Raw genomic sequence first — 20,446 nt, forward strand, 5'->3', positions numbered from 1 at the left:
GGGCTGTATTTCATAAGACAATATCACAAGGTAGATACTACTCACATGATTTTTTTAAAAAGCGCATGAAATGATGCACAAAGTCACAAATTATTAGAGACATGGAAATCAAAACTACAATGAGGAATCACAGTCAAAACTCCCCTCATCAAAATGTCCACAATGAATGCCAGAGTAGGGGTGGAGAAAATGCCAGCGGCATATAGATGGTAACAGCCACGAGACACAACAATAGGGAACTGTCTTTAAAAGGTTGGTGTATGGCAAAAACCATCACAGTATTGGAAAGTAACTATCCTCCCATTAAAATAAATTAATTTTTTTAAAAAGGTAAACACAGAGCTACCATAGATTTGAGAGTCCGATCCTAACAGGATATTGGAACAGAATCAGATTTCTAAAAGAAACTGGCACCCAAATGTGCACTACAGCAGCACTTACAGTAGCCAAAATAATAGTTATTAATAATAACTAAATTAATTTAAAAACCAGTAAGTAATGAGACACAAGACTAGGGGTGTTTGTGCTGGCACGTTCCACACTAATTTACACCCAGAAACACCACGCCCACCATGGCTCTGCTTTCTGGTAACCAGTTGGGCATGAAGAAATCCTGCCGCACTGTGGCTGTTTTCCAAAATAGCAAGTTTAAAATCAATGCTTATTGGGCATGCAATATTCACAAGAATTGCAGGGTTGTAAATGATAGCCTTCTGTCAATAAATGTCCTGAAGTAGGTAATCCGGAAAAATTCAACACCTGGTTGACTTTCAGGGAGCCAACTACAAGTCAATTTTATTATCACCATTTAGTTAAAGAAAAGAACACATGAAATGGTGCACAAATTCCCCTCTTCTTAGAGGCATGCAAATCAGAAGTACAGTGAGGCCTCACAATGCCAGAGCCCGAATGGCCATCATCAGTAAGTCTTCAAGGAATCCACAGTGGAGAAGGCCTGGAGAAAAGGAAAGCCTCCTAAGACGCAAGTGGGATGAAACTGGCTGCACTCCCTTTAGAGAACAGCATGTGGTGCTTTTAAAGGAAAACCAGAGCTACCTACATGATCCACAGCCCCACGCCTATGAGAAAATCCAGGGAAAACCAGAATTCAAAACGGAACATGCATCCAAATCTGCACTGCACCACCAGTTACAAGGCCAAAGACCTGGGGCCAACAAAGTTCCCACAGAGAGATGAATGAATTCAGAAGAAGTGGCATATGTCCACAATGCAACGAGACTCAGCCACGAAACAGAAGGAGATAATACCAACTGCAGGAACCCACATGGACCTAGTTCTAAGCATACTGAGAGATGTTACTCAGAAAAAACAGATATCATATATCACTTAGAGGGAAAATGTAAAAATTAATACCAAGAAACCAACTGACCAAAGACAGACGGACTCACAACAGTCAAAAATAAAATTATCATTACACAAGAGGAAAGATGTTGGGAAGGAATAAATGAGGAAATTGGGATTAACGAATAAAAACTATTACATACAAAATACATAATCAACAAGGACTTGAGTATACCAAGAAAAGTCTACTCAACATTCTGTAATAATCTCTATGACATAAGAATTTGAAGATCAAGTGATATATGTATATGTGTAAATGTAAAAGATTCTATACACACAGAACACCGTATATCACTGTTACTCAAAGAAAAACTATACATAACACTAGGGAAAAATAGGAAGCAACAAGATCCAAGCTTTGGGGTGTTGCTTCTGGCACAATCCAGTCCAATATACAACCTTAAACCATGACTTCCACTGAGGCTGTTTGCTAAAGGAGGCAGAGTTGGGCTTCGAAGAAATGCTGCCGCCTTGTGGCCGTTTGACGCAAAAACAACTTGAAAACTGTTGCTCAGGGGACAATATTCAAAAGGACCGCTGGGCTGCAAGATACCTGTCCTCAAAATTTTCAGTAAGTATTCTAAAAGAAATCTTTACAAAGGGCAAAGTGTCATCAAGACAATATGAAAAGGCAAGTACTACTGACACTATTTTTTTTAAATCACATGAAATGATGTACAAAGTCACAAATTATTAGAGACATGCAAATCAGAAGGGATCACCTTCTGGTGTTCAGAATGGCCATCATCAAAATGTCTACAAACAATAAACGCTAGAGTAGGGGTGGAGAAAAGGGGATCCTCTTACATTGCTAAGTAAGTGTTAGTCACTCAGTTGTACCTGACTCTTTGTGACCCTATGGACTGCAGCCCGCCAGGCTCCTCTGTCCATGGGATTCTCCAGGAGTGTATGAATGATAACAGTACAATACAGAACTATGAAACTGTAAAAACAGAGATACCATATATATTTCATCAGTCCCACTCCTAACAGGATATTCATAGACAACCAGAATTCTTAAAACAAACAAACAAAAAACTTGCACCCAAATGTACCCTACAGTACTACTTCCAATAGCCAAGACCTTGAAGCAAGAGACATGTCCAAGGACAGACGAATGCATTAAGAAAGAGTGGTACATGTCCATAATGGCGTATTACTCAGTCATGAAAAAGAAAGAATGAGCCAATTCCTATTGCAGCAACATGCATGAAAGTAGTTGTCATCATACTGAGTGATGTAAGTCAGAAAAAAAAAAAAGACAAATATCACATATTGGTGGGATCTGAACATTGACGCCCAAGAACCAGCAGACAAAAGAGAAACAGAGTCTCCAAATTAGAATACAAAATTATGGTTACCAGAAGGGAAAGGTGAGGGAAGGTATCAATTGGGAGGTTGGGATTAACAAATCCACAATAATACATATAAAACAGGTAATCAACAAGGACCCACTGTATAGCAAGGGAGTTCTACTCAACACCCTGTTGCTACCTATTTGAGTAAAGAATCTGTATGTTGAACTAAAAAAGATTCTGTAGACCTATAATAAACACAACATATTAAATCAACTTTACTGCAGTAAAACATAAAAATTAAAGTGAATTTCAAAAAAGAAGTAGTGAGATCCACTGTACCTGAGTGTGATGAGAAAAACACTATTTTGAGTTGTTTCTAGGCATTTTTCAGTATTCTTCCCTGCTCATACCAACAGTGTGGACATTTACATAAACCAGTGAGCTGAGGAGTCCTACCATAAATTCCTGGTTTGCTTTTCCCAGAGCACCTTTTAAAATAGCCACTTAGAGGTAAGCCCCCCAATAAGTTAGTGACCTCCACTCCAACCACCTTAAATGTACTAATACGTCTGCTACCCTGCTTTCTATCTCCTGTCTGCATGTGACCTGAGACAGAGGACAGCCCTTCCCCTGGTTCATACTGCTTCCCTGGCCTACACTTCTGAGACACATAACTAAGAGACAACAGTCTAAACGTGGTAACATTCTAAGCCAATATTGTTAAGGGATAAACAAAGCTGTGGAATACGTATCCAGTGGATGAGTACTCCATAAGGAGAAGCTACTGTTACACACAACATGGATGAACATCAAAGACATGACACCAAGCAAAAGACACGAGACTCAAGACAGTGTGCACAATTCTATTCACACAGAATTCTTTAATGGGTGTATCTAATCTAACATTTAAAAAACAGAATATTAATTGCCAGGAAGGAAGGGACAGGTGACCAGATATGGACACAAGGGAATTTTCTGTGACAACACAGGGGTGTGGTTACACATGTATGCTCCTGTCCAAATTCTGTAGCTTAGATTTGCATGTTCAATTTATGTACATTTTAAAGAAAAAGAACCATATAAAATAATATGTGGTGGGTGGAAGTGGAACAAGCTATAGGTAATAGAGGATGACAGAATGTTGGTTATTTTGGAGCTGGGTGATGGCTAGATGGGAGTTTATTATTCTGTTTATTATTCTACTTTGTATTTTCTTGAAATTTCCATAATAAAGCTGAAAACAAAAAACCAAAGACATTATCCATAAGCCCTACGTTTATCTGATTCATCTGAAATACAATTACTCTGTCAAATTGCTGTGAAAATTTCTAGTCATTTACTCTCAATTTATATACGCAATTTGTTGCCATCCAGTTACACACTCTCTGCACCTGGTGCCAGTTACCAGCCCACACCATTCAATGTCCTAACCTTTCTTTGCCTCATTTTTTCCTTCACCAAATAATAACAGTAATAGCAACAATATTTGTCTCAGAAGCTTTATGAGGATTAAATAATGAACTATGTAGAGTGTTTTGACCAGTGCCTGGACTATATAACTCTTCCAAGAGTATTAGCTATTATTCTCATTAATACAACCTGCTACCATTACCAGAGATCAAATTGCCAACATCCGCTGGATCATGAAAAAAGCAAGAAAGTTCCAGAAAAACATCTACTTCTGCTTTATTGACTATGCCAAAGCCTTTGACTATGTGGATCACAATAAACTGTGGAAACTTCTGAAAGAGATGGGAATACCAGACCACCTGATCTGCCTCTTGAGAAACCTATATGCAGGTCAGGAAGCCACAAGTTAGAAGTGGACATGGAACAACAGATTGGTTCCAAATAGGAAAAGGAGTACGTCAAGGCTGTATATTGTCACCCTGCTTCTTTAACTTCTATGCAGAGTATATCATGAGAAACGCTGGGCTGGAGGAAGCACAAGCTGGAATCAAGATTGCTGGGAGAAATATCAATAACCTCAGATATGCAGATGACACCACCCTATGGCAGAAAGTGAAGAAAAACTAAAAAGCCTCTTGATGAAAGTGAAAGAGGAGAGTGAAAAAGTTGGCTTAAAGCTCAACATTCAGAAAACGAAGATCATGGCATCTGGTCCCATCACTTCATGGGAAATAGATTGGGAAACAGTGGAAACAGTGTCAGACTTTATTTTGGGGGGCTCCAAAATCACTTCAGATGTTGATTTCAGCCATGAAATTAAAAGACGCTTACTCCTTGGAAGGAAAGTTATGACCAACCTAGACAGCATATTAAAAGCAGAGACATTACTTTGCCAACAAAGGTCCGTCTAGTCAAGGCTATGGTTTTTCCAGTGGTCATGTATGGATGTGAGAGTTGGACTGTGAAGAAAGCTGAGCACCAAAGAATTGGTGCTTTTGAACTGTGGTGTTGGAGAAGACTCTTGAGAGTCCCTTGGACTGCAAGGAGAGAGCAAACCAGTCCATTCTGAAGGAGATCAGCCCTGGGTATTCTTTTGAAGGAATGATGCTAAAGCTGAAACTCCAGTACTTTGGCCATCTCGTGGGAAGAGTTGACTCATTGGAAAAGATTCTGATGCTGGGAGGGATTGAGGGCAGGAGGAGAAGGGGACAGAGGATGAGATGGCTGAATGGCATCACCGACTTGATGGACGTGAGTTTGAGTGAACTCCGGAAGTTGGTGATGGACAGGGAGGCCTGGCATGCTGCGATTCATGGGGTCGCACAGAGTTGGACACGACTGAGCAACTGAACTGACTGACCATTTTTATTTTAAAGAAATTTTATTTCTTGGATCTTTCTTTTATTCTTGGATCTACTTAGTTGCCAGTAACTAAATGGCAACTTAAGGGATGCAGAGTTTCCTTTCCTCAGAATGGGAGCCACTGAAGTTTCTGAGCAGAAAAGCCCTATAATATGAATTTTGCTTTAGAAAGAACATTCACATATCAGCCAGTCCTCAGGCATGCTCGGCTTAATGGGCTGAAATTGATGTGTTTAAACATAGTATGTGGGAGAAGGCAATGGCAACCCACTCCAGTACTCTTGCCTGGAAAACCCCATGGACGGAGGGACCTGGTGGGCTGCAGTCCATGGGGTCGCTAGGAGTCGGACACGACTGAGTGACTTCACTTTCACTTTTCACTTTCATGCATTGGAGAAGGAAATGGCAACCCACTCCAGTGTTCTTGCCTGGAGAATCCAGGGAAGGGGGAGCCTGGTGGGCTGCCATCTATGGGGTCGCACAGAGTCGGACACGACTGAAGCGACTTAGCAGCAGCAGCAGTAACCTAAAAACGAGTCTGCTTATTCTACGAGTAACTATTTTCATGGCGATTTGACGAAATAAAATAAAATGTGCTGGAAAAGTCAAGTGAAAAGCAAAACAATGTTATACAAACAAATCGACTGTCTTTAAAGAAAATACGTTTTTCCTTCCTTTCAAATCAAGAGAAATTCGTCAGCAAGTACAGCGCACGTAATTAACATCAATCTCAGCAATGCTGTGCCATGATCAAAAACACTCTCCATACCCTGCCTGTACTGCAACCAGTGAACTGCAGAACTCTTACGCCTTTCTGAAAGTTGAAAAGAATTCAGTTAACTCGTATAAAGCCCCATTAACAGTTTCTGAGATACCACAAACACCTGTTGCCCGTGTGCTCCGACCGTGGCTCTTTAAGTGGGAATGTTTGCTGCAAAAGCAGCAGTGCCCTGGGTGCGATGACAAGGCGAAGACCGCCCCCACCCCCGCCCCCACCCCCAACCCCACCCCCAGCCCCGGACACATTCCCCTCTGCGGGGATAAGGGAACTGAGAAAATGGGGGGAGCAAAGGGGGAAAATGCTGTCTCTGCCCCACACCTACTCGGCCGCCATCCTCCCGCCGGCGCCCCACGGCGCGGGGTACTCACAGCTCTAGTCTCGTACAGGACCAGCTTCTGAACCGAGCTGATGATGGGGGCAGCAGCCGCGGGCATGGCTCGAGCTAATATGGGGGCCCCCACGGCAGGGCACCAGGCCGCGGCCCAAACTGCCGCAGCCTCTGGGCTGCCCCCAAAAGATTCGAAGAGGAGACTCCTTAGCAGTTGGACGCCAAGTTCAGCCGGGAAAAACACTGCCTGCACGCTAAATTTATAAGGGAATAGCTAATACGGTTCAGGTGTTTCCGGATCCCTACGCCCCACCTCCAGGCAAGCCCCGCCCCAGCCGCGCGGGGGCGGGGCTGGAGGATTTACCAAAGAGAGGTGGTGTAGCTTTCCAGAACCTGCGTGCTGCCGGGGGAGGAAGCAAAGAGCGCCATATTTGATGCTGGCAGGAGGAAACGTGGGAGGGGAAGAGCGTTGCCGATTTAGTTGAATTTCTCCCTTCTGTGGTCCTTCTCTTTGGAAAAGTGGATAATTTGGGACTGGATTGCTTCTTTTGAAACGGTTCTCCGAGTTGCGGACAGATTCATTCCCAAGTTGGTCTATTTTCCCTGCCTCCCACTTCTGCCCTTATATTCCTGAAAAGCTGTGTTCTTTCTCTTAGTGTCTGTTTTTCCCTCCCATCTCTTTGTTGTCTATTTTTACCCTTAGGAGAATCAACAGAATTCATATTATCCAGAGGGTGTGTGGTTCAGGTAATTTCTTTTAATCATCTAAAGTTGGAAATTCCCAACTTTGTCACATGTTTGTTTGTGCATAAGTTTAACCATTTCTAAATTCTAAGAGTGAATTGCGGAGTGTAACGGTGTAGCAATGGCTTTAGAGTGCTGCGTTAAAAGATTTCTTTCTTTTGATGTACGTGAACATAGTGCACGTACCCTCCTTGATCATCACTGTCCATATTTGTGAAAAGGAGTGTATTATAATTATGAATACAAAATTTGGTACAAAAGTGAACATTTAATAAAAAAAGAAAATAACTCAGTAAATCATAGACCCCCATCCGTAGGTCCCGCCCCAAGAGGCTTTGCGATCTTCTCGGCCTTGGGTTCCCTCGGCAACCGCTCAACAGATCCCTTGGCAACCGCTCAACAGACTGTCCCGGGAGCCGGCTGCGGCCAACCGGTGGGGTCTGCCGGGGTCTGCTGAGGCCAGGTAAGTAGGGGTCGGAATTCACCGCTCAGATGCATGTTGGTGTCGCATGAATGGAATCCCATCTCCTGCGGGGACGCCAAACCAGTGCCTTTTCTTGCAAAACTAAACTGCTGCTGCTGCTGCTGCTAAGTCGCTTCAGTCATGTCCGACTCTGTGCTACCCCATAGACGGCAGCCCACCAGGCTCCCCGTCCCTGGGATTCTCCAGGCAAGAACACTGGTGTGAGTTGTAATCTCCTCCAATGCAGAAAAGCGAAAAGTGAAAGTGAAGACGCTCAGTCGTGTCCGACTCCTAGCGACCCCATGGACTGCAGCCCACCAGGCTCCTCCATCCATGGGATTTTCCAGGCAAGAGTACTGGAGTGGGGTGCCACTGCCTTCTCCGAAAACTGAACTGGGATCTCCATAAATCCCGCTTTTTAAACCCACTTCCCTTTTCAGGGGATAATGTCTTCATTCAGCGAATATTTACTGAGCACCTACTGTGAGGTGTTAGATGTACTGGAATGGCAGCTAACCTAGCCTAGGTAGAAGTGCTAGGTTTCCCAGGAGATGGGCCCCCTGTTAATCGCAGAACTCACTGCTAGAGGATTTTCCAACTGGTAAATGTGTTCCCTTCAGTTGCTCAGTTGTGTCTGACTCTTTGCAACCCCATGGATTGCAACACACCAGACTCATGTCCATCGAGTCGGTGATGCCATCCAACCATCTCATCCTCTGTCATCCCCTTCTCCTCCTGCCTTCAATCTTTCCCAGCATCAGGGTCTTTTCCAATAAGTCAGCTCTTTGCATCAGGTAGCCAAAGTACTGGAGCTTCCATTTCAGCATCAGTCCTTCCAATGAATATTCAGGACTGATTTCCTTTAGGATTGACAGGTATGATCTCCTTGCAGTCCAAGGGACTCAAGAGTCTTCTCCAACCACCACAGTTCAAAAGCATCAATTCTTCAGCGCTCAGCTTTCTTTATAGTCCAACTCTCACATCCATACATGACTACTGGAAAAACCCCTGTCTAGCTCTAACTAGACAGACCTTTGTTGGCAAAGTAATGTCTGCTTTTAATATGCTGTCTAGGTTTGTCATAGCTTTTCTTCCAAGGAGCAAGTGTCTTTTAATTTCATGGCTGCAGTCACCACCTGCAGTGATTTTGGAGCCCAAAACAATAAAGTCTGTCACTGTTTTGATTGTTTCCCCATCTATTTGCCATGAAGTTATGGGACTGGATTGGGGAAGGCAATGGCACCCCACTCCAGTACTCTTGCCTGGAAAATCTCATGAACGGAGGAGCCTGATGGGCTGCAGTCCATGGGGTCACTGAGGGTCGGACACGACTGAGCGACTTCACTTTCACTTTTCACTTTCATGCATTGGAGAAGGAAATGGCAACCCACTCCAGTGTTCTTGCCTGGAGAATCCCAGGGACGGGGGAGCCTGGTGGGCTGCCGTCTATGGGGTCACACAGAGTCGGACACAACTGAAGTGACAGCAGCAGCATGGGACTGGATGCCATGATCTTAATTTTTTGAATGTTGAGTTTTAAGTCAGCTTTTTCACTCTCTTTTTCACCTTCATCAAGAGGCTCTTTAGTTCCTCTTCATTTCTGCATTAGAGTGGTATCATCTGCATATATGAGGTTGTTGATAATCTTGATTCCAGCTTGTGAGTCATTCAGCCAGGCATTCCCATAGTGTGCTCTGCATATAAGTTAAATAAGCAGGGTAACAATATACAGCCTTGACGTACTCCTTTCCCAATTTTGAACCAGTCCATTGTTCCATGTCCTGTTTTAACTGTTGCTTCTTGACCCACATTTGGGTTTCTCAGGAGTGAGGTAAGATGGTCTGGTATTCCCATCTCTTTAAGAATTTTCAACAATTTGTTGTGATCCGCACAGCCAAAGGCTTTAACATAGTCAATGAAGCAGAAGTAGGTGTTTTTCTGGAATTCCCTTGCTTTCTCTATGATCAAACGAATGTTGGCAATTTGCTGTTGGCCCCACTGAAAACTGATAGCTTTCCAAGGAGGGATTCCGCGCTTCAGTCATGTCCAACTCTTTGCGACCCTACGGACTGCAGCCCACCAGTCTCCTCTGTCCATGGGATTCTCCAGGTGAGAATATTGTAGTGGGTTGCCATGCCCTCCTCCAGGGGATCTTCCCAACCCAGGGATCAAACCCAAGCCTCTTACATCTCCTGCACTGGCAGGCAGGTTCTTTACCACTAGCAACACCTGGGAAGCCCAAGGTGACAGCTTTCCAAGTCACCCCTTAAATGAATCAGAACAGTATTCCCAAATGTTTTACATGTTGCCTCCAAAAACTAAAGACACTTACAAAATATTGCACTTCCCTTTTAGAAGTAGGTGTAAGGTATAGTAACTTGTACTTTATATTGGAGAGAATGTCTCAGAATGTCCCAGATGACTGGCCACTGGCCTTTGAAAACTTCACCAATATATTATAACAGGTTCTTGAGTCTTTAAAGGTTTATTTCCCACTTTTTGCTGCTCATATATCTTATGAGGGCATCTAGAACACTGGCTATTTCCTGCTTACCAGGCCTGGTATTGTCAATACTGTGGATCAACAAGACCCCCTTGTACTATATTTGTTACAAAGAGCAGGAGAGTCCTGGGGTAAGATTAAATGTTCACTGCTGACTGTTCTATGTAAATACAAACTGCTTCTGACCCTACACACCCTCCTTGGTGTGTATTGAAAAAATTACATTTTCCAGTTGAGTAGCTACATATCAAGTACAAGAAACTGTGTCCCTCTAGAAAAAGGGCTCTGCACAGCAGCTGAAATTAGGGCTGCCCCTTGGTTAAGTTTACAGTGGCCCAATATTATCTGTCATGATCTGTCTGGTTTTTGCAGAAATTCAGACTACAGAATTAAACAGGACTGTGCATCTTTTAAGGGCTTCTCTGGAGGCTCCGTGGTAAAGAATTCACTTGCCAATGCAGGAGACACAACTTCAATCCCTGGGTTGGGAAGATCCCCTGAAGAAGGAAATGGCAACCCACTCCAGTATTCTTGCCTGGGAAATCCCATGAACAGAGGAGCCTGGTGGGCTACAGTCCATGGGGTCACAAAAGAGTCAGACACAACTGAGCAACTATATAACGACATGCTGCTGCTGCTGCTAAGTCACTTCGATCGTGTCTGACTCTTCACGACCCCATGAACTGCAGCCTACCAGGCTCCTCCATCCATGGGATTTTCCAGGCAGTACTGGAGTAGGTTGCTATTGCCTTCTCTGATACAACAATATGATGCATCTTTTAAACAGTTTAGGGGTAGCACTCTTCCATTTCATTCAGAATGATTTACTATTGTTTATCTTGGCCAGAAGCTAAGGAGTGGGTATGCGGTTTCAGAAGTTTCCACTTGCCCTTTTCTACACAGTGGCCCTTACTCTACAGTTAGGGAACCCCAGTGAAGGTTTTGCCAGCTGCAGTCCCTGTTATACACTCAAGAACCATGAAAATAGCCACGGAGTGATCCTGCAAACACTTTGGATGCACTATAAGATGGACTTGAGCCAAGGCCCCATTTATCACTGGTTCTCCATTTGCCCTCATTCTAACAGGAGGCTATGATGGCATTTTGGATCTGCTGGTGTTGATATCAGCTCAGACCCTGTGTCCTACAGCTTGTGAAAAAGGAGAATATTTCTATATCCAGAGTGTCTGTTTCTCTGGTTAATGGTTGTAGGTTCTCTTGGAGAAGGGCTGGGGAGTATACTCCATGAGTATTTAACACCTTTCTCTATGCCCTCTAAGGCAGTCTGGCATTTTCACCTCATTTACTATAGTCTATTGGTTTTTCCCAAGCATCAAGTAACCTTACCAGCAGTGAAAATTAGGATTTACTTTAGGTGTCCTAGCTAGGATGTTAAACTATGAGTAGTGTGAGAGAGCCCACATATCAACCAACTGGATAGTCTACATTCCCCCCACCTGGCACCCTCAAGATCTTTCCTAGGCATTTTCTCCTGGTTCCTGTTGGTACATCACAGTCAGGCCCTGGAGCTCTTTAGTTGCATAACTTTCTTCCTGACCAGTGCCTCCAGTTGGGCTGGGCTGACACTTAACCCCAGTTACTGCTCTAGAAGTTATGAGAGAAAATAAAGGTAGACCTTGTAAAGGTCAAGCTTGTTTTCTGAGGCATCTGCCTCAGGTGAGGCAAGGAGAAGCTGCTCTTTTCCAGATATGAGAAAACTACTTCTGTTAATGCAGAGCATTTGGGATTCAAGACTCAAGGTACTTAGACATCCACCTACATATCTCCATCCCAGGCTTCAGGGCCCTGATTTTACTGTATATTATGGAGACTCCCTAATAAATGCATGCTCTCTTGAGAACATTTAGATGCATTTTCCCCTTTACAACTACATTTTATACTAATTTCACGGTATTTTTTTTCTAATCTTGAAATTTCAGGCCTTTAGTTCATGAAGTTTTCATCTCAATTTTTTAATAGTATTATTTCTTACTACATCTTGTTTCATATTGTCATCTTAAAATAATATTGGTATTTTAAGCCTATTCAAATATTCTTAACTTCCACAGAAAATGTAACCATATCACATTTACCCGGAAGGATATGGTCCCCTCTGGCTTCTCCAGTGGCTCAATGGTAAAGAATCTACCTGCAGTGCAGGAGATACAGGAGATGCGGGTTCAATCCCTGGGTTGGGAAGATCCCCTGGAGAGGGAAATGACAACCCACTCCAGTGTTCTTGCCTGGATAATTCTGTGGACAGAGGAACCTGGCAGGCTACTGTCCATGGGGTCACAGAGTCAAACACAACTGAAGTGAACTGAGCACACACACACACATATATTCCCCTCTAATCCATTTTTCATGGTTCCATGAGCAATTTCCCAGACTACTAGGACAAAGTTTTGGTCCATTTTTCATGGAAAGTCTGCTCATTAAAATATTTTCATAAGGTTTTATAACTTTTCCATAAAGGGCTTGTATATCTTTTGTTCTGTTTAATCCTCATTAAATTATTAGTTTATGTTTTTGCTGCTAAGTCATATTTATCTTTAGTTACACTTTCTAGCTATTTTTGATTTATAGAAATACAACTGAATTTTGTATAATGATTTTGAATTCAGCAAACTGGACTATCTTATTAATTCTTAAAATTTATCTGTGGTGTATTTAAGTTTTCTATGTAAACAATCATATCATCTGGAAATAATTACAGTTTTGTTTTAAAAAAAGAATATTTTAAGTATTTAATCATTAGATATAATGGTTATCTTTTTGTCATACACTTTACCAATAAAAGAACTTCTATTCTTAGTAGGTAAGAGGTTTATCTTTTAGTGACCATTAAAGGGTGCTGAATTATTTCATACTTCTATTAAGATGATCATATAGTTTTTCTCCTTAAATTTATTTTAATATGAAAATTAATTTTCCCACATTAAACTGTCCTTGAATTCCTGGGGAAACCCAACTTAGTGTAATGATCTTATCTTCTTCATATATTGCTAAATTCAACTTGCTAATACTGTGATTAGGATTTTTAAGAATCTTCTTCATGAATGAAATTGGCATATAATTTTGCTTTTTTGTGCTATTCTCTGGTTTAGGTATGGAGGTTATATGAGACCCATAAACTGATGTAAGAAGTCTCCACTTTATCATTTTTCTGAAAGACTGTCTATATAATTATAAGACTTGGAGCACTGCAATAAAACCATCTGGTTTCCTTGTGGGAAGACTTATAGTTACTGATTCCATTTCTTTAATGGTTATAGAACCACTCAAGTTTTTCTCCTTTTCTTAAGAAGCTGATTTTTCTAGTAATTTGTCAGTTTTGCTTAAGTTTTCACATTTATTTGGGATAACTTTATGATAGCATCTTATTATCTCTCTGCAGCATTATTTTCTCTGTTTTGCTTCCTTCTATGTCGAATATTGTTTGATCAAGTAGACAGTAAATCAGCAAGCATTATGGAAGACTTAACCAATGAAATTCACAAACTTGATGTCAACATTTAAAGAATACTACATCAAACAAATATAAATTGTTTCTTCTTCTCAGAGATTTAGGGAATTTTTTTGAAGTTTATCATGTGCTAGGCCATAAGATAAGACTTGACAAATTTCAAAGAATTATTATAACATGGAGAACATTCTCTGACTATAATGAAAGAAATAAAAAACAAAAACATAGGAAAATCTTAGTTTTGAGATGTGAGAAAACACACCTCTAAAAAACTAATGTCTAATATTGTCTGTGCTTTCTATCTTCTGTTCTTAATAAATCTTGATAGAGTTTTCTATTTGTAAATCTTTTCAAAATACCACTATTTAGCTTTCTTGACCTTCTTTGTGTAATGTTTATTTCCTAATTTATTAATTTTTAAGATATTTTTTCTATTTTTCCTATTTTTCTTTTTCTAACTTCTTAAATTGTAAGCTTACATATTTTGTTATATATTAGCTTCATTGTTTTTCAGTTCTACATATTTTCTCATTTCCATCAGGATTTCTTTTAGAGCCACTAGTAGGCCCTACATACATACCCATAGACAAATTTTTATGTGTGCATACATATAGCATTTAATTTGATTTTTTTAAGTGTCTGTTATTGAGCTTTTTTTGGGTGATTGTGTGTACACTAATTTGACCTTTAATAGAATACACACATCAAAACATACATGTGTATATGTACATGTGTGTATTTTTTCCTTAATTTAGTCTGTCAAAGAGACTTTATTTTAGCTGTTTTTTATGTAGCATATATTAGCTTTTGCTTTCTGTCTCAAACTATGAACCAAGTATTGTTTTAATAGATCAGTTTAATTTATTTGCCATTACTGGCAAAACCCATCTCTCAGTGGAGTGGAATGGCTTCTGAGCTTAGTAAATTCACAGAATATTCTAGTTCTCCCCAACCTACCTGCCTATTTCTCCTAAATTAGGCACTTTAACAATCTTACTCTTTCTTACTATAGTGTTTTGTATTATGACTTCTCAAGAGAAGACAGAAAAGCATCCTTTTGCGGATATATTTAATGAAGATGAAGCTGACATAAACTTTATGTTGTCTAAACCTGTTTGCTTTGTTGTATTTGGGAAACCAGTAAGTTATCTCTTCTAACTTATTATTTAATATAATTTAAAAATTTTAAAGTCATAATCTACTGTTACCATATAAAAATGAAAACCATATAATGTGCTAATTTTTTGAGTGTTTTTTAGACATTCATTGTATGACTTGAACGCTGATATAGTATTGTTTGTAAATTATAACTTTCTCTCCTCTTGTACACTATTACTGAAAAGGAACCTAGGTTGTATTTATCTTTGCTTTTATATTATGAAAAAATTAACTCATCAAAGCACTGCTCCATGACAATTATTAATAGTATGTGATCCAAAGTTATTTCACACTCAATTTTCACACAAAACTTCTATGAAGTTTGTTGTGAGGCTCTCTGGATATGTGAAGGCAGGACTCTAAAGAGACAAACAGAAGATTCTCCCATCAGTGTCTAAAGCTCCTGAGAGGGAATGTGCTTCATCTTCACCCACAGTTTGTTAGTGGACCTATGTTATCAGTTTTCCACAAAACAGGAAGGAACCAAGAATGGCTGTTGTAAGATAGCTTTCCTTCCTAGGCAGTTCTAGTAAGACCTCTAGATGAGAACTGTTTTCAGCCACTGAGCTAGTTGGTAGCTACCATTAAAGGGCCTGAGGTAGTTAACATAAAAGCCTCTCTGGAATAGCGGAGTCTTAGGACTGAACCCAATTCTTGACTTGCTTTTCTGCCGACCCTGGGACAGAGTCAAGAAATGTTTCCAATAACTTTTATTATGTTTCTAAAAACATAGTGGAGTTTTAAAAGTCAACAGTGGAAGCAATCAGATGTAAACATTACTTCATTAAAGTGAGCTTTTATCTTTAAACTATGATACTTTTCAAAGATGTCTATTAAGAAGCAAGTTTTTGCTCTTGAAAGTTACTATATGGAAGTCTTTACATTTAGTCATTCACAATCATAAACTTTAGGAAGGAAATAAAATGATGAATCACAATATTATCACAATGATTTGTATTCAGAATTATAAAATTTAACAAGTGAAGAGGAAAATAGCTAGAATACCATTACAGTACACCTTCCTGGTTTCAGGACTATTAATTTAAAAAAAAAACTTAAATCACTTCACAAAATGTGACAAGTGGGACAGTTAACAGAGAAAAATGAAGCTATAAATATTTCATACCTAGGGTCTATTCTTTATTTATTGTATGGAAAAATTTTACTTGACAATATTTATGTAATTGTAGTACCTATTAATATAATCTTTAAAAATTGTGTTTTGTTGGGAAATAGCTATTATCTTAGGTTTTACATAATGTCTTTCTTTTTAAGGGGGTTGGGAAGACAACATTAGCCCAACAGATAACACAGGCATGGAAATGTATTCGTGTAGAAGGTAAATTTTACCTTTCCCCCCTCAATATTTTATTATGAAAACTTTCAAATATGCATTAAAAGGTAAAGCATTATACAATGAACACCCATACGCCCATCTACTTACTGTCTAGAGTCTATGATTATTTACTGTGTTTGCTTTATCAGACATCACTACCAACCCTGTTTAATGTTATCTTTAAAATAGCATCAAACATGTTTTGCCCTTTTGTTAGTCTTAATTTTGGTCATAGAATTTAAGATGTTTATGAAACATCTTTGACTCCATTCTACTGCCTCCAGTTCTCTAATTGCATAATTTAGAACGAATGGGGATATGTGTGTTGTGGGTATCTCCCTATGAAAGATGAGAAGAGATGAAACTCTCACAGCTGCTCATGGGAAGATTTCCCAGGACTAAATTATCTTCAATGATTAATTTTATTTTTTATCATTTGTAATTCGCTTTTCATTCTTTGCGATATATAAGACAGGGATTTATATCTTTGTACATACATATTCTTTTAATCAATAAAACCATTTATTCCTTAAAAAAATAAGCAAAAGAATGAATCTATAATTCATAAAAGTAGAAATAAAAATGGACGAATATACGAAAAAGAGTTTAACTTTGTTATTATTCAAAGAAGTGCTAATGTAAATAATCTGATCCATATTTGCTGAATAGATTGGCAGTGAATCTTTACAGTTTCTACTATCATTGTTGGTAAGAATGTTATCAAATGAGCATTTCACATGCTGTCAGTGAAATGGTGATCTGGTACAACTTGGAGGGAGAACAATTTGTTAACACATAACACAAACACACCCAAAACTTTAAAAATGTCTCCTTTTTCTTTATCAAAATAAAATCCACTTGTAGGAAATCTTAAAAAGCACCAAACTTATCATAGATTAACAGCAGATAGGGACATCATAGGTTCCTGGGTCCTCCCCTAGGTTATGCCCCTGTCATTTCTGTCCTAGAATATCTTTCATCATGGGATTAAATATGTCATCTTAAAAAGGAACCAAGTTATAGAATTTCACCCTCAGGACCCCTTTTTCCTAGATTAATTTCAGAGTTTTATCTATTTTAAACATTTCTGGATGTGTAATTTCCTTTTATACAATCAGTGTGCAAAATTAATGGGCAGTATATATAACTATGCATGGTTATAAAAGTATCATAATACTTTCTAATTTCCAAATCACTGTCATATACAACCCCATTTCATCCGTATTCCCTGGTATACTACACAGAGCTCAGGCATGCAAGGTGCAAAGGTGTTTGGGAAGTTAGCTTCCCCAGGATCTTTTAGCTGGGTGAATGTCAGAGAGAAGTTGTTTATGGAATACATTCTGCTACCTTGTCCTTTACATAGGCTTAAATGATATACTGAGTGTAAATGTGCTTTGTAAACTCTAAAGTGACACAAAGATCAATCTGTGTTACTAGTTAAAAACACACAAATATGTTTCTTACTTGAAAATTCTCAGAACAATTTGTGCTAATATTCTGAATTCATATTTTAGCTTTACCAATTTTGGAAGAACAGATTGCCAGTGACACTGTAACGGGAGCTATGGTAAATCTAAGTTTCGAAACTGTTATGATTTCTTTAAAAGCTGTGTATCACATGTACATTGTACAGTCATATACAATATCTATGCTTGTTCTTAGTTGCAGTCAATGCTGATCAGTGGCCAAAGCATTCCAGATGAACTTGTCACAAAGTTAATGTTGGATAAGCTGAACTCCTCAGAAGTCTCTCACTTTGGTATGTTCATTTTTATACATCAGTGGCTCTCAGAGCAACCTTAAAACTCATGGTTTATCTAAGGCACAAATAATTCCTGGAGTTGCACCTTTAATTTTTCCCCCTGGCACAGGAATCCCAGAGTCTGAATTCAACTGAGTAACTCTGATAGTTTTATTTGCTTGTTTACTTGTTTTTGTTCTTCAGAATCTACATTTGTTTTCAAAATTTAAGTTTATGTGATTCAGCCTTCTTTTAGCAACATCTTACCCAGCAAAAGCATCAATAACCTGCTGTGGTCCTTCATGCAGTGCCGACAGCCTCTGTTAACTGCTTTCCTATTTGCCCTGAGTTTTATTACTAAGCCCTGTCAATGGTTAGGTTTCTCTGCATTAATCCACACTCATAAGACAGAAATGGGAACTAGAATGACACCAACTTATCCTCTGGCTCCAGATGCTTGCAGGCTTCAGCCTCTGTCCAGTCTACCCTCTGACTCTGGACCCGAGAAATCTCTCTGCGCTCCAGCAGATGTTGAACTGGGACTTTGGACCTACTTTCCCAAGACAGACTACTTAAGTTTAGAATGACTAAAAGGAAAAGGGCAAACTCTATGGCATTTGCCAAAGAAGAAAGAAGAATAAAGATATGTTTGGGAGAAAATCATCCACCTGAAAGAGATTTACTGAATGAGAGAAAAAAATATAGAGATCTGCTTAATGTACTGTCTCAGTACATTAAGAGAGGGCGCCGTGACTATTAAGAATACAGGGGCACAAATAAAGTGCAGTACAATGAAAATCAGTATTGGAAATAGCAACAGCGGACTTCTCACTGAAGACTATATATATATGTGTGTGTGTGTGTGTATACATATATAGTTAGCTGCAGTCGATGTTGATCAGTGGCCAGAGATGTAGATGAGATATATATATATATATATCTCATCTATATCTATATGAAGAAAGATCTATATATACAGAATGAAGTATTTAATACATAAATATATTAATATATCCACATATCATCTCTTTTATTTCATATAAATACACTTTATCTATCCATCCATTTAACTATATACTGATCAGTAATAAAGAGAATGTCTTTAGTCACCCAGTTGTGTCTGACTGTTTGTGACTCCATGGCCTGTAGCCCGCCAGGCTTCTCTGTCTGTGGGAATTCTCCAGGCAAGAATACTGGAGTGGGTTGCCATTCCTTCCTCCAACACAGAGAATGAACTTAGGAAAATCACTCAGAATGAGGAAAGTAAAATGAATAACAAGGTAAAAAAGACAATCACAGAATTCCAGAATAGGTCATTAAATTACCTCAAAAAGTATAATGATTGAAACTGAAGACTATATATAAAGGTATATAGGCAAATATCTTTTTGTTTTTTCTTTACTTCACCTTACCTCTTAAAATTTAGAGTGACTTACTAGGTCACAAAAAGATGGCATAAATTGTAAGTACTGGCAAAAAGAGAAAGAAAAAAAAGAAACATTAGAAAAATAAATCTACTCAGCTTGCCATTCACAATGTTCATAAACTTTTTAACTTATTATGGAAAATGTTAAAGTAGAGAGACTGGTATAAAATCCCCCATGTGTCTATCACCCAGCTTCAACAATGACAACTCTTGTCCCGTCATATTCATTCATACTTCTGACTATACCCCTCCCCCAACCAACTTTACTTTGAAGCTAATCCATATCATATCATCTGTAAATATTTTAGTTTGTATCTCAAAAAGATAAGGATTCCTTTAAAATGTATCATATTATCATTATCATACCTAAAAATTAATAATAATTCATCTACTAACCCATCTGTGGTCAAATTTCACCCTGTACCTCATATATTTTTTATTCTAGCTGGCTTTAGTTTGTTGTCTGTTTGTTTGTTTGAAGCAGGATCCAACCAACCAGGTTTCACATATTTCTATTGCTTCATGTGTCACAATTCCCTTTTAATCTATATATTACCCGTACCTCTGTCTAGCATCTTGTGTTTTTTATGCTGAAGAAACTGACTATTTGTCAATGTATTCCTCTTTCCCCTAGACTTCTGGTACACTGCTACTGGTCCTGGGAGCTGGCAGAGGAAAAGTCACTCGTATAATTCTTGAGCCTGAGGGCCATACTATGAGCATGCAAGTGCATGGCCTCAGTCTAGGCATGCACAACTGGGCTCATTTAAAGGCTATAGTGAAGGCAGGATGTTGAGTCCCTTCTACCCAGCCTCCCCTCACCCATCCTACAGCAGCCCCAGAGAAATTTCTTTGGAACCTAGCACTTTGCTAAACACAGTTTGAAACTCTCTGCTAAGCAAGGATTCTTTCTGATGTTTGGTCTTATCCAGCAGCCTGGTAGATGGTAGCAGCGATATTGAAAGTGAAGGGCTTTCAAAATAGAGATATTAACTTGGGTTAGGGCCTGAGTGAGGCTGGGTGATTAATGATTCCAAAATCCCAAAGATGGATATGTGATGCCAG

At 39.5% G+C, this 20,446-nt stretch overlaps 2 protein-coding genes across 3 annotated transcripts in view; one reads left to right on the forward strand and one right to left on the reverse strand.

Moving 5' to 3' along the window:
* FIG4 (FIG4 phosphoinositide 5-phosphatase) overlaps positions 1-6,860 on the reverse strand; it is a 173,608-nt gene extending 166,748 nt beyond the window's left edge. For both annotated transcript variants that reach the window (XM_070376482.1, XM_070376481.1), the window contains exon 1: positions 6,582-6,860. In XM_070376482.1, coding sequence (XP_070232583.1) covers positions 6,582-6,647 — 66 coding nt within the window. In that variant the 5' untranslated portion in view covers positions 6,648-6,860. The remainder of the gene's footprint in view (positions 1-6,581) is intronic.
* Positions 6,861-6,960: 100 nt separating this feature from the next.
* The window catches only part of AK9 (adenylate kinase 9), a 123,846-nt gene continuing 110,360 nt past the window's right edge, over positions 6,961-20,446 (forward strand). Inside the window, exons 1-7 of the mRNA XM_070376484.1 lie at positions 6,961-7,129; positions 7,245-7,288; positions 7,603-7,748; positions 14,730-14,857; positions 16,151-16,214; positions 17,729-17,781; positions 17,877-17,973. Of these exons, the coding sequence (XP_070232585.1) occupies positions 14,741-14,857; positions 16,151-16,214; positions 17,729-17,781; positions 17,877-17,973 (331 nt within the window). The 5' untranslated portion in view covers positions 6,961-7,129; positions 7,245-7,288; positions 7,603-7,748; positions 14,730-14,740. The remainder of the gene's footprint in view (positions 7,130-7,244; positions 7,289-7,602; positions 7,749-14,729; positions 14,858-16,150; positions 16,215-17,728; positions 17,782-17,876; positions 17,974-20,446) is intronic.

The sequence above is a fragment of the Bos mutus genome, chromosome 9 (assembly GCF_027580195.1).
Source record: "Bos mutus isolate GX-2022 chromosome 9, NWIPB_WYAK_1.1, whole genome shotgun sequence".
Lineage (NCBI taxonomy): Eukaryota > Metazoa > Chordata > Mammalia > Artiodactyla > Bovidae > Bos > Bos mutus.